Genomic DNA, 12,614 nt, shown 5'->3' on the forward strand with positions numbered 1-12,614 from the left:
CTTATCCCTTCACAACAGTCCCCGTGAGGCTGCAAGCAGGGGTTGTTGCTGTGCTCGTGGATGAGGAAACAGGTGCAGAGAAGTGAAGTGACTTGCCCTGGGTCACACCCGCTGTGAAGAAGCAGGGGCGGGCTGGATCCTTCGTCTTACTCCAAATCCCACAACCCTCCTCCTCCCACTGACTCACATCCAACCAGATTCTTTCAAAAAATAATGTTGATGGTAAAACAATAGTCCTCGTTTATGTAGGCTCTGCAGTGGGTCACACACTGTTCAACAGCAGTATGCATCATCTTCAGCCTCACAACCTTGTGAAATAGTGTTATTATTAGTGTACTGTCAGACTGCTTTATAGATGGGAACCCTGAGAGGCTGAGGGACGCACCCCAGGTCACCCAGCTAGTGAACCGGGCAGTCCACCTCCAGAACATGCTACTCTAAGCACTGCCCCACTGCCTTGTGCCTGCCTTCACGGGGGGCTGCTTCACCTCTGAGGGCCCTGAGGCTCAGCAGGGTCATCCGGACTCGGGGGTCCCCCTGGGTTCCTGAAGAGCCCCCCTCTGCCATCCCCACAGGCTGCCTCTGAAGCGTGCCTGCCTGCCCTTTGCCGAGGAGTTCGAGCCTCTGCCCTCCAAACAGGCCAAGGAAGACGATCTGCAGAGAGGTAGGCTCACTCCTGCCTCTTAGTGGTCTGAGCCCACCCTCCCCCAGCAACCCAGGAGCCCCCCCCTCCCCCGCCCCGAAGTCTCAGTTGCCGATCCTGGCCCAGGCAGCCTGGGGAAGCACCCATCCCAGCAGGAAGGGTGTGTGGACTGCTTTCTGCCTCAGAGCTGGCGGGCCAAGACTTGAGGCTGGGGGGAGAGTGGGGAGAAGGGCACCCAAGGTTCTCAGAGAGACAGTCATGGAGCTAGAGGGCTCCTGCCTCCTCTGACCTTGTTGGACGGAGGTGCCCTGGGGCAGCTGGCAAAGGTAGCAGGCTGGTTATGTTGGTCAGGTCCCCTCCCTTTCTCTAATGGAGGTGAGAGCAGGGTATGGTTCCCAAAGCTGGCTTTCTGGCTTGGACACTAAATCTGTGACTTCCTGGGAGAAAAGCACATGCCCAGACCTCTGGGGACTGCTGTGACCATCAGGGAGACCCCAACCAGCAGCTAAGATCCAAAGCTTTCAGCAACCTTGAAGTGAGCCTCACTCTGCAGGTGGCATTTCCAAATGTCATATTGTTAATTCCCACGGCAGCTCTGTGAACTAGGGGGCAGTTCCACCTCCATTTTCCATTCAGATAAAACGAGACGTGGTGATGTTAACCTCTCAGGTCACAGCTGGCTGGTGTGGGGGCAGGGTTCGCACCCCTCCCAGTCAGCATAGTGTGAGCAAGTGCACGGGGCCCGCAGAGCCCAGGGGCTCCGCCTGTACAGACCCTCGGCAAAGACCGGCTTTCTGCAGAAGTCAATCTTATGTTAAGAAAGAGCCTACGATTCCCCCATCCCCTGAGGCGTTCCCAGGCCCGTTCATCCTCATGGCGCTGACAGTCCCCCTTTGCTTCTCAGTGCTGCTGTACGTGCGGAGGGAGACCGAGGAAGTGTTTGACGCCCTCATGCTGAAGACCCCGGACCTGAAGGGGCTCAGGAACGCGGTAAGAGGCCTGGCCAGACCCCGCTGTACTCCCTGCACGTGCTTCGCCCTTCACCACGCACCTCTGGTTTCCACAAGAAGGCTGGCTGGGGAAGGAATACCCTGGGACGTCAGCATAGTGGTGGCCCACCTATCACGCCCCACGTGGGGGGCCCCACTGAGCCCGGCTGGTGGGGTATGCCTCTGTGATGTTATCTCGTGACCAGATCCCTGGCTCCACCCTGGGAGTCGCATTCACCATAAATCCTTCTTAATCTGATGGCAGCTGTCTGACAGGCCAGAGCTTTTTGTTGGCTTTGCAAACCTGTTTCTATTTTAATGGGAATGAAACCCAAAAAGGCCAAGGCCCCAGAGACACTCTTTTCTTTCCCAGGGGGCCTCACCTGGAGCTTGTGGTCGGCTTGGGGCGCGTGGAGGGGGTGGCGCTGGCCAGGGAGGCTGAAGATGGTGTCTGGGCAGAGATCTTCCCCAATCACCACTCCCCCAAATCACCAGAGAGTGGGTGAAACAGCCCCGAACAAAACCCACAGTGGCTTTGGGGCTCAGCTAAAAACTGTGCCAACAGCCTCACCAGGGCCAGCTGTCCTTAAAGGTCGAACCACTCAGAAAAGCCAGATGGTTCCAAGACCTTGGGCTGTGGAAGGAAAAATGAATCAGGTCATAACATTACCTACCTTCTGAAGACCCACTATATCAGGCATATTGTCATTTTGTCGGGCACATTACATTGGCCAGCTTGCCGTATTCTCCTAACAACCTTGCAAAGTGGGTACTATTATTATCTCCTCATTTCCCATGAGGAAACAGCCTCCCAGACAGAGGTCAGGTGACTTGCCAAGGTTACTGGAAGTGACAGAGATGTTGTTCCAGCCCAAGCTCTCTCCACTCTGCTCCGCTCTCTTGTTCTCTTCATATATCATCCGCTCTGCTTGGCATCAGCCCTGCTTGGCACCAGCCCCAGGAAGCTGGGCTCACAAAAGGCCATTAAATGTCATCTGAATATAGACTCAATCTTCGGATTGAATAGTACCTTAAAGGGTCAGCTCCCCATCTAGTGCCTGAGCTTTCTCTCCAGGAGCTCTCCCAAGTGCGTGCCCACTCGTGACTTGTATACTTCCAACGATGGAGAGCTCATTACCTAATGGGGCAGCTTATGTTGTCTTTGTATAATTTATGGTTAGAAAGTTCCCAAGTTTTTGCTTACATTGACTTGAGATCTTCCTGGTAGCTTCTAGTCCCATCGCCAAGAAGATAAATAGTCTAAGAATATTTCTTGCCTGGAGGGATTTCTGTCAAATCAGAAACTAACTGAGGAGCTGAAGCTGACACTCTTCCTCAAAGGCCCTGTGAGGACAACCTCAGCCTGAAGCCCGTGGCCTGCCGTTCGCAGCGCCTCAGGGCAGTCAGTAACACTAACCTGCAGCTGAGCGCTCACCAGGGGACAGGCACTGGGCCGGGCCCTTCACATCACTGTCTCAGTTCCTGTGCAGGACAACCCTGTTGTGTACATCCCAGCATTGCACCCATTTTACAAGCGAGGAAACTGAGGCTCAGCAGAGTAAGAGTTCTGCAACTCCAGGTGGTGGAATTGGGCCCAGACTAGGTGCTTCTGCCCCAGGGGAAACGTGAGGAGTTCTGGGGAGAAATGGGTGCAGGCGGGGCTGTGTGAGTGCCGAAGCAGTTCCTGTGTTCTGGGCTGTGATGGGGCAGGAGACCTGGGTTCTAGGCCAGGCCTTATCTTCTTCAAGCTTATCATGCACACTCGTCCAGTGGGATTAACAATTCCTGATCGAAGGGGGAAATGTGTGGTTCACCCCCACACATGCACATGCACATACAATAGGGCAAGAGCATCCCTGTTGCTCCACTTCTAAAATAATAACAGTGACCATTTACTGAGCATTGACCATTTGTTACACCAGGAACGGTCCAAACTATTTTATGTGGACGAGTCTATTTAGTTCTTCCAGCAACTTTATGAGCTAGGCCCTGTAGCATGTCCATGAGTAGTTAGCACAAAACCAGCCAGCTGGGGGACAGGAGCCCTCAGCAAGGGAGCGCTGCAAATGTCTGACGTTGGCAGGGGCTGAGGGCAGAGGGGATGCCCTCGGGGATATTTCACAGCCACGAACATGCTGTTTGTCAAGTTAGTTGTGATGTGGGCAGGCTTATAATATACAATGATAAGTAGAACTATCTATGTGGAATATAAAAATCCTATCTATATACATGGCCAAATAACAGGAAGGAATACACCCAGGTGTTAATGGCGTTTCTCTCTAGGAAACAGGATTATGGGTGATTCCTCTTTGTATCTTTCTACAATCTAGACCTATATTACTTTTCTAATTAGGAAATTAAAAGTCATGATATAAAAGAATGGTATGTGTCCACTCTGGGCTGCAGACAGTGAGTCCCCTACCATTCTCTTCCAGATCTCTGAGAAGTACGGCTTTCCTGAAGAGAACATTTACAAAGTCTACAAGAAATGCAAGCGGGGGTAAGTGCCCAGTACCTCTCTCCCGCCCCATTCCCCCACTCTGCCCTTTTCCCTCTAAAAGGTTGGCTCAGGGAGCTCCAGCAGGTCTGCTCTGACTGGCGTAGGCCTGCTGCTCAGAGCTGAGTGGTGTTTGCAATTGTCTTTGTGGAGAGGATCAGGAGTAGGGTAGAGAGCCCCAGGCAGGCCAAGGCCTCCTGAAGAGACCAATGGTCACCATTGGGAAGGAAAGGAGTGGGAGGTGGGGGAAGTGCAGGGCCAGGTGTCTGAAGGTTCGGTCAGGTGTGAGTCCCAAGGCTTCTGGATAAGCAAGTCATTTGACTGTAATGACGTAGTCACTGCCGTTCACTGGACACCCACTCTCTCGGATAGTGCGCTCTGCATGTCTCAGTTAGCCTCGCGGTCGCACTGTGAGGTCGGCACCGTGACTCACACACTGCACACGGGGAGACAAGCTCAGAGGTGATAAGCTGCATTCAGGGGCAGGAGCAGCAGAGTCAAGTCTCAGAGGCAAAAGACCCTGCAGAGGTGCCACCTGCCCGGTCAGGGTTCCCAGAAGCAGTGGCTGCCCTGTGTCTGGGAAGGGAACTGGGATGGGGTGTGGTTTTGAGGGAGCCCCACTGTGATCCTTCAGGGGCCTCCTCTGCCTTCAGAGCTGCCAGGGCAAGGGGAGGGGGAGTAAGGCCTTACCCTCCAGGCCCAGACAGCGCCCAGGAGGGGTTCGTGCCCAGGGCTGCAGCGCCCTTAGTTATTTTCCCAGGAGATCCCATGGTGGGGGGCAGGTGGAGGACCACCTGGTGACTGCCGTCCCCGGCTTCAGTGCCCTGGTTGGAGCCCATGAGCTGGGCCTCGGCAGCCCTTGTTAATCAGGCCAGTCCACCAGCCCAGCGTGGGCCGGGCAGGGAGGTACTGCCATTGCTGTTCCTGCCCAGAGGACCCAGGACCGGGGTCCTGGGAAACCCTCCCAGCACCGGTCCGCAGCTCCGACCCCACCTTCCTGCCCAGGACAGTCTCACTCCGGCTACCTTGCTGCCCGCCCGTGGGAAGTGCCGAGCATCGTCCCCTGGCTACTGCCTGTGACCTCTCCTTGTCTCCCCCTTGTTAGCAGACTGCAAAGTGAGGCTGGTTTTAGACCCCGGCTGAGGCTCCATCCGGCTGGGCCCGGAGGCGGCCTCCTTCCGGGCAGGCCCAGCCCTGCCTCCCCCACCCCCCTCGGTTCCCACACAGGGGCGGGGTAGGGAAGGTGTGCGCCCTGCAGCCCCTGGGAAAGGATCCATTTGGTTTTGGTTGTATGAGAGTCTAGGATTTTTTGTGTGTTTTTTTTTCTTCCAAGTTTCGGTTTCAAACTGGGGCTCACACACTCCGGAGCGGAGCGGAATCCAGCTCACAGCAGAGGGCAGGCTCTGCTTTGCCCAGACAAGCCCAGTCCCACGTCCCCTGTCCCCTTCGGTGCCCTGTCCCACCCCCAGGCTGCAGCCCCACTGCGGCCAGCTAGGGGCTGCGAAGTGCTTCTGTGTGTGATTTGGGGTGTGGGGTAATATATGTAAGGAGACCCCAGCCCCTAACCCCAAGGGCTGACTTGCTAGTCTTTCCCCTTAGCCCAGCCAGCTGGTTAAACCATAATTATAATTTCCATTTGGGGAGCACTTCGTACATGCCAGGTGCTAGGCTCGCTGCTCCCAGAGATCATCTCAATGACCCTTTGAGTTTGGTATGATTATCTCTCTTTCTATAGAAGAGGAAACTGAGGTTCTGAGTAGTCCCAGGGTCAGAATTAGTAACTGGCAGAAAGACTCCCGGCCTGTCTAAAGCCTGTTAACACACCTACTATTTTATCTTGCCTCCTGCTTTTTCCTCTAACCACTAAGCAATGAGCAAATAAAGGCTGTGGCCAGGCCAGCCCCTCGCCCAGGGCACCGCCCGGCGGCTCTTCAGAGGAAGCCCACGCCCGCACACACCCAGCCATGGAGACCTCAGGTCTAGGACTGTCTGAGGTGCCCAATGAGAAGAGTCTCCAAAAAACCTCTTGGGAGAGGCCAGCCTCGTTCGCCACCTCCCTCATCTGAAGAGCAGGAAATTCTAATCAGTGGCCTAGTTTATTTTCATAGAACCCTCCTGAAAGTCCGCTGGACAAAGATAGATACGATCAGCTTTACAAGCACCACTGAATGCTTGAAAGATTAACAAATACATTGTTTTTGCTGGCAGCTGGCCAGGGGTTTCATGCAACCAGGACAGAAGACAGCTAGAAGCTAGCAAGTGACAAGAGGCCCTCATTCTGGGACAGCAGTTCCTGACAAGCCCTGCCTCTAGGGCCCAGTCGCCCCTGACCTCTGAGGGGCAGGGGTCCGTGGGCCTGTCTGGGATCCCTGTGCACAGGTGTGAGCCTGGGCCGCTGGGAGGCCCTCCGGGGAGCGGGAGGGAGGCAGTCTTCAGTCTGTGCACATAGCGGGAGGGAGGCAGTCTTCAGTCTGTGCACATAGCGGGAGGGAGGCAGTCTTCAGTCTGTGCACATAGCGGGAGGGAGGCAGTCTTCAGTCTGTGCACATAGCGGGAGGGAGGCAGTCTTCAGTCTGTGCACATAGCGGGAGGGAGGCAGTCTTCAGTCTGTGCACATGGCGGGAGGGAGGCAGTCTTCAGTCTGTGCACATAGCGGGAGGGAGGCAGTCTTCAGTCTGTGCACATAGCGGGAGGGAGGCAGTCTTCAGTCTGTGCACATAGCGGGAGGGAGGCAGTCTTCAGTCTGTGCACATAGCGGGAGGGAGGCAGTCTTCAGTCTGTGCACATGGGCATGTACACAGTGCCTTGGCACCTAGACGTACCCAGTAAATGCCACCTATGAAACAAACAGTCCTTCTCGGGCTGGCCCAGGTCCTGCCTGAGAGTTTGGGGAGAGAGAAGGCCAAGCTCCATGAGTCCGTTGTACCATCCCTGAGACTCAGCTTCCTGGGGATGGTGCTCAGAGTGGGCTTGTGTGGCACCTGCCTCTGGCTCAGACAAGCACATCTGAGTGACACATCGCAGTCTCCTGTTGAACCTAAACCACACTGGTCCGCCCACCACACCTCCTGCTCTTGAACCCACAGTCTGTGTCTGAGTCCTCAGTGTGGCCCGGTGACTAAGGAGCATGGTGTCTTCCCCAGATCGACCTGGTATTTGCTCAAAAGTATCCATACTCATATGTATTAAGGGAGGCACCCTGGCACAGTAGGTGGGCATGCTAGCTGGCAGGCCTGGCTCAAGTTGTGGCTTGGCCACTTGGGCATTGTGCCCTCCCCTGTAGAGTGGGACAGGGGCCCTGGCCAGATAGCTCAGTCAGTTAGAGCATTGACCTGATATGAAAAGGTTGTGAGTTCAATCCCCAGTCAGGGCACATACAGGAACACATCTATGTTTCTGTCTCTCTCTCTCTTCCTCCCTTCCTCTCTCCCTCTCTCTCTAAAATCAATACATAGATTTTTAAAAATAAAATAAAGTGGGATAGTGAACACCAACCTTGTAGGTTATTATAAAGATCAGAGAAAGTCCATGAGGTGCTTGAAATGTTGGGGTACTTGATATATAGTAACCATTACTATCATCCTTGTCACTCAGAGGCCCTGAAAACAAGAGACTTCTCACAGTCTGACCACATCTCTTCTCTTGCAGAATCTTGGTCAACATGGACAACAATATCATTCAGCATTACAGCAACCATGTCGCCTTCCTGCTGGACATGGGGGAGCATGATGGCAAGATTCAGGTCACCCTGAAGGAGCTGTGAGGCCCCCGGGAGTGGGGGTGCACGCCAGGCCGGGAGCCAGCTGCCAGTGCCCCGCGCCACACACAACTCTCCTCACGCCTCAGTGCTGCTGCTGGAACGCCTTCTCTGAGGGACGAGGCCCTGGAGGGGCAGATGTCAGCGCCAGGAAGGGACCTGGGAGGGGGCCTGATCTGAACCCCCACCTCACGCTTGAATCGACTCTCCAAAGTCCTGCCAGAGATGCTCAACCAGAGACAGTGTCACCTTGGTTAGCGTCCCCCACAGACTGCTCCCTTCTCTGCATCGCCCTGCAGGCTGCCTGCCTCTCCAGACGGTGCAGCCGGACCTGCTCTCCCCAGACCGACGTGGCTGCTGTCCGGCTCCCATTCGCGGTCACTCCCTCAACTTCAGGCCAAGGGTTTCCCACTCCTGGTCAGTTAACTTGAACACTCTTGATTTTCAGAGCAAATGACTTTTAAAGACACTGTGGTGGATACACCCTCTCTTTCACGACTTCCTTCATGCCGGATGTAAATAGAATGGACTGACCAGAACAAAGCAGCTGCTGGTTGAACACCCGCGCCAGGCCTCCTGCTCACTGTTGTACACATTTCCCATGTACAATTCTCACTTATGTTATATATATATATAAGTATATATTATGTATATATGCAACATTTTATATTTTTCATGGATATGTTTTTATCATTTCAAAAAATGTGTATTTCACATTTCTTGGATTATTTTTTTAGTTGTTATTCAATTATGCATTTTGTATACTCATATAGTATTTAGTAATAAAATTCTGCCTATGTATTATGTCAAATGCAACACTTGTTCCTTTTGTGAACGTAGTCCAGGAAGAGAGGGTGAAAGTGGACAAGGCCTGGCCCCTTCCTTCCCTGTAAGCGAGCGGTCTGCCCTGGACTTGAAGGGCAGTGGTGAGTGCTGGGCCCTGCACGGCACAGGTCCCCACCTGGAGGGCGGCAGAATCCTGACGCCCGGGTCTCTGTCCTGCGAGGTCCCACAGGCTGAGTATGATGAACTGAAGATCGTTGACTGGACATAAAGAAGTCCTGGGGAGGATCCAGGATGACCTTGTTGAGGACCTCGCTGCTGGGGCCAGTGGGCCGAGCCCAGGGCTAGGAGCCATGTGACCTCAGTTCTTGCGCCAACTCTGCCCCTGTGCTCTCGGCTAAGTCATTTTCCCTGGAACCTGCCCCTACCAGCTCACAGAAGCGATATGCTCATCTCGTCTCAACTCAGTGGTTGGTCAGTGACCTCCTGTTGGTGGGAGTATTTACACCACGGGACTTGACAGTGTTACAAATCAAGGCCTTTATTTTCCCTAAAGAAAGAATCACAAATCACTCCTTCCTTCCTCCCTCTCTCTTTCCCTCCCTCCCTCCCTCCCTCCCTCCTTTCTTCCTTCCTTCCTTCCTCCCTCCCTCCCTCCCTCCCTCCCTCCCTCCCTCCCTCCCTTCCTTCCTTCCTTCCTTCCTTCCTTCCCTCCCTCCTTCCTTCCTCCCTCCCTCCCTCCCTTCCTCCTTCCCTCCCTATCTTCCCTGGCTTACCAGCACACTGTCACCTCTAGCCCTCAGTTTCTTTGGTTATGAAATGCGGGGTGTGGATTACACAGGTCATTTGTAACTCTCATCTTTAGAGCCCAGGGTTCTCTGGTGGGTCTCAAAGGCCACCATGATGTGAGTGAGGGGACAGCAGGCAGTCCTCAAGGATTGTCCCAGACTATATCATAGCAGCTTTGCTTTTCTTCACTTACATGTTAGGGTTACACATAAGCTTTTGTCTGAATGGAACTATTTTTAAAATTTTTGAAAACTGATCTGTGGTGGCACAGTGGATAGAGCATCGACCTAGAATGCTGAGAGGTCACCAGTTCAAAACCCTGGGCTTGCTCTGTAAGCAATCAATGAACAACTAAAGTGAAGCAACTATGAGTTGATACTTCTCGCTTACCTTATCTGTAAAATCAATTAAAAAAAATAAAAAGCTTGAAAACCATGGATGTCTCTAAAGGCCTCCCAGCCCGGGTGGTCAGAATATATGGTCCTCATTCCCAAGGCCCTGCTTGGGGTGAGGGGCAGGACTATGGTCAGGCAAACAAGGCATTAGCTTCAGGTGCAGAAATCAAGAGGTCAAATAACTCAGTGATCAAGATAAATCATAGTTCAATGTAATGTGTTTTTTTTAAATAGTTAAGGAAAAAAAAAAAATTAACGATGTACAAAATTTCAAAAATTTGAAGCCAGGATCAGTACTGATGCTTTCTGTGGCCTTGGGCTCCAACATGGCCTGCCCAGCGCTGCTCGAGGACCGCGTGGGGCACCCAGAGCCACTCTGCCCGCTCCAGGCCCCCTGCTGCTGTGACGTCACCTCAGATGCCACCGCGGGCGATGTGTGAGGGTGAGAGGGCAGAGCATGGACACAGTGTCGGCACGTCGCCAGGCACCCTGAGGTCCTCAGCATCTGTTCGTTTCCCTCCTTCCTGCGCCTCCTGCCACCTCCCCTCCCAGGGCCACCTGGGGGGCTGGAAGGCGGTGCTTCGCAACCTTGATTGCACATTGGAATCACGTGGGCAGCTTTTAGCTCAACAGTGACCCCGACCCTGGAGCAATTAATTCAATTTCAAGGGGTAGGGCCTTTTAAAGCCCCCTAGGTCAGTGGCCGGCAAACTCATTAGTCAACAGAGCCAAATATCAACAGTACTACGATTGAAATTTCTTTTGAGAGCCAAATTTTTTAAACTTAAACTATATAGGTAGGTACATTTCTTATCGAGGTAGTGCCTGCACGTGGTATTCCGTGGAAGAGCCACACTCAAGGGGCCAAAGAACCGCATGTGGCTCACGAGCTGCAGTTTGCTGACAAGGGACCTAGGTGATTATCATGTGCAATCAAGTTTGAGAACCACTCCTCTAAAAGGGCCAGAATTGTACAAGCCCTGAGGGCTCTGTCACCTGCTGGGGTCTGGCTGGGTCACACACACAGGGGACTGCCGGTACTGGTACAGAGCCTGCTGCAGAGCCTGCTGCAGGGTTCAGGAATGGAGCTGGACAGCTCCACTGGGGCCCATTTCTCCTCCCCTCCACGTGTGGGGAGGACTGCCAAGGCCCAGAAAGGGCTCCCGGACCTCACAGAGCCCTGCAAGCCTGCAGGAGGAAATCCGGCACCATCCTGGGAGGTCATGGAGGAGGGCTCCTGAACCCAACAGCAGCCATTCCAGGGTTGTCTTTCACGCCAGAGTGGAAATGGTGAAAGGAGTGAAGGTAAGTCCTTTCTAAACAGGCGGTTCCTTTAGAAAAGCAGCTGATGGCTGGCAGAGATGCAGCCCCTGCCTGCAGGGAGCTTCTGTCTAGTAGACAGTCAGTGAATGAGGGGAGACAGTGAGGAATAAGGGAGGCCCGGGTGAGGGAATGCATGAATGAGTAAATGAGAAGGGGAGGGGAGGGAGGGAAAGAAGGGAGGGAGGGAGGGAGGAAGGGAAGGAGGGAGAGATAGGAAGAAAGGAGGGAGGGAAGGAAGGGAGGGAGGGAGGGAGGGAGGAAGGAAGGAAGGAAGGAAGGAAGGAAGGAAGGAAGGAAGGAAGGAAGGAAGGAAGGAAGGAAGGAAGGAAGGAAGGAAGGAAGGAAGAAAGGAAGGAAGGAAGGAAGGGAGGGAGGGAAGGACAAACGGAAGGTTAGATGAAAAGTTGAACAATGGAGTATATTTTTTTAGACCTTTGCCACTCTTAAGTGTGGTCTGTGCATCAGCAGCATGACTACCACTTGGGAGTGTGTAAGAAATGCTTACACCTAAACATACAAAGTTCTGTGTCAACTATATTTCAATACTTTAGAGAAGAAAGGAAAATAAATGCCTTACCCCAGACCTACGGAATTCGCCTTTTCACAAGCTCTCCAAGTGAACTGCATGCACAATCACGTTTGGAACACATTTTATTAAACTATCAGCCTATCCTAACCCTAAATAGACAAAGTGTAACCACACTGAGAACTTGAGAAAGGATACCGATCCCCAGACCCTCCCGCAGATCAATTAGATCAGAACTCTGAGGGTTGGGGCCTGGGCATGCTGTCTCTGCAACAGCTCCCAAGAGGATCTTTTTTTTTTTTTTGTATTTTTCTGAAGTTGGAAACAGGGAGGCAGTCAGACAGACTCCTGCATGTGCCTGACCGGGATCCACCCGTACGCCCACCGGGGGCAATGCTCTGCCCATCTGGGGCATCGCTCTGTTGCAACCAGAGCCATTCTAGAGCCTGAGGCAGAGGCCACAGAGCCATCCTCAGTGCCTGGGCCAACTTTGCTCCAATGGAGCCTTGGCTGTGGGAGGGGAAGAGAGAGACAGAGAGGAAGGGGGGGGGAGGGGGGGAGAAGCAGATGGGTGCTTCTCCTGTGTGCCCTGGCTGGGAATCGAACCCGGGACTCCTGCATGCCAGGCCGACACTCTACCACTGAGCCAACCGGCTAGGGCCCCAAGAGGATCTTAACGAGCTGTCAGGCCTTGAGAGCCACTGGCCTGCACGGAGCGGTGAGCAAGCACATCACATCTTAAGGGAGGCGAGAGACGATCAAGCCTCTCTGAGCCCAGGGCCTCAGCTCCAGTCTTGTCTTCTGTAGAACACAGAATTTGAAGGGCCGGGGGCAGCCCTGGTGCTCTCTTCCCAGGCTCCCTTCTTTCCTGACACCGCGTGGAGGAGGCTCCTTCTGGAGAGACAGGCTTTA

General features: G+C 53.6%; 1 protein-coding gene across 2 annotated transcripts in view; it reads left to right on the forward strand.

Annotated features, from left to right (window-relative positions):
- GRHL3 (grainyhead like transcription factor 3) overlaps positions 1 to 8,691 on the forward strand; it is a 34,697-nt gene extending 26,006 nt beyond the window's left edge. For both annotated transcript variants that reach the window (XM_066375439.1, XM_066375440.1), the window contains exons 13-16: positions 576 to 664; positions 1,548 to 1,633; positions 4,068 to 4,132; positions 7,778 to 8,691. In XM_066375439.1, coding sequence (XP_066231536.1) covers positions 576 to 664; positions 1,548 to 1,633; positions 4,068 to 4,132; positions 7,778 to 7,892 — 355 coding nt within the window. In that variant the 3' untranslated portion in view covers positions 7,893 to 8,691. The remainder of the gene's footprint in view (positions 1 to 575; positions 665 to 1,547; positions 1,634 to 4,067; positions 4,133 to 7,777) is intronic.
- The last annotated feature ends 3,923 nt before the right edge of the window (positions 8,692 to 12,614 follow it).

Source organism: Saccopteryx leptura, chromosome 3 (genome assembly GCF_036850995.1).
Source record: "Saccopteryx leptura isolate mSacLep1 chromosome 3, mSacLep1_pri_phased_curated, whole genome shotgun sequence".
Classification (NCBI taxonomy): Eukaryota; Metazoa; Chordata; class Mammalia; order Chiroptera; family Emballonuridae; genus Saccopteryx; species Saccopteryx leptura.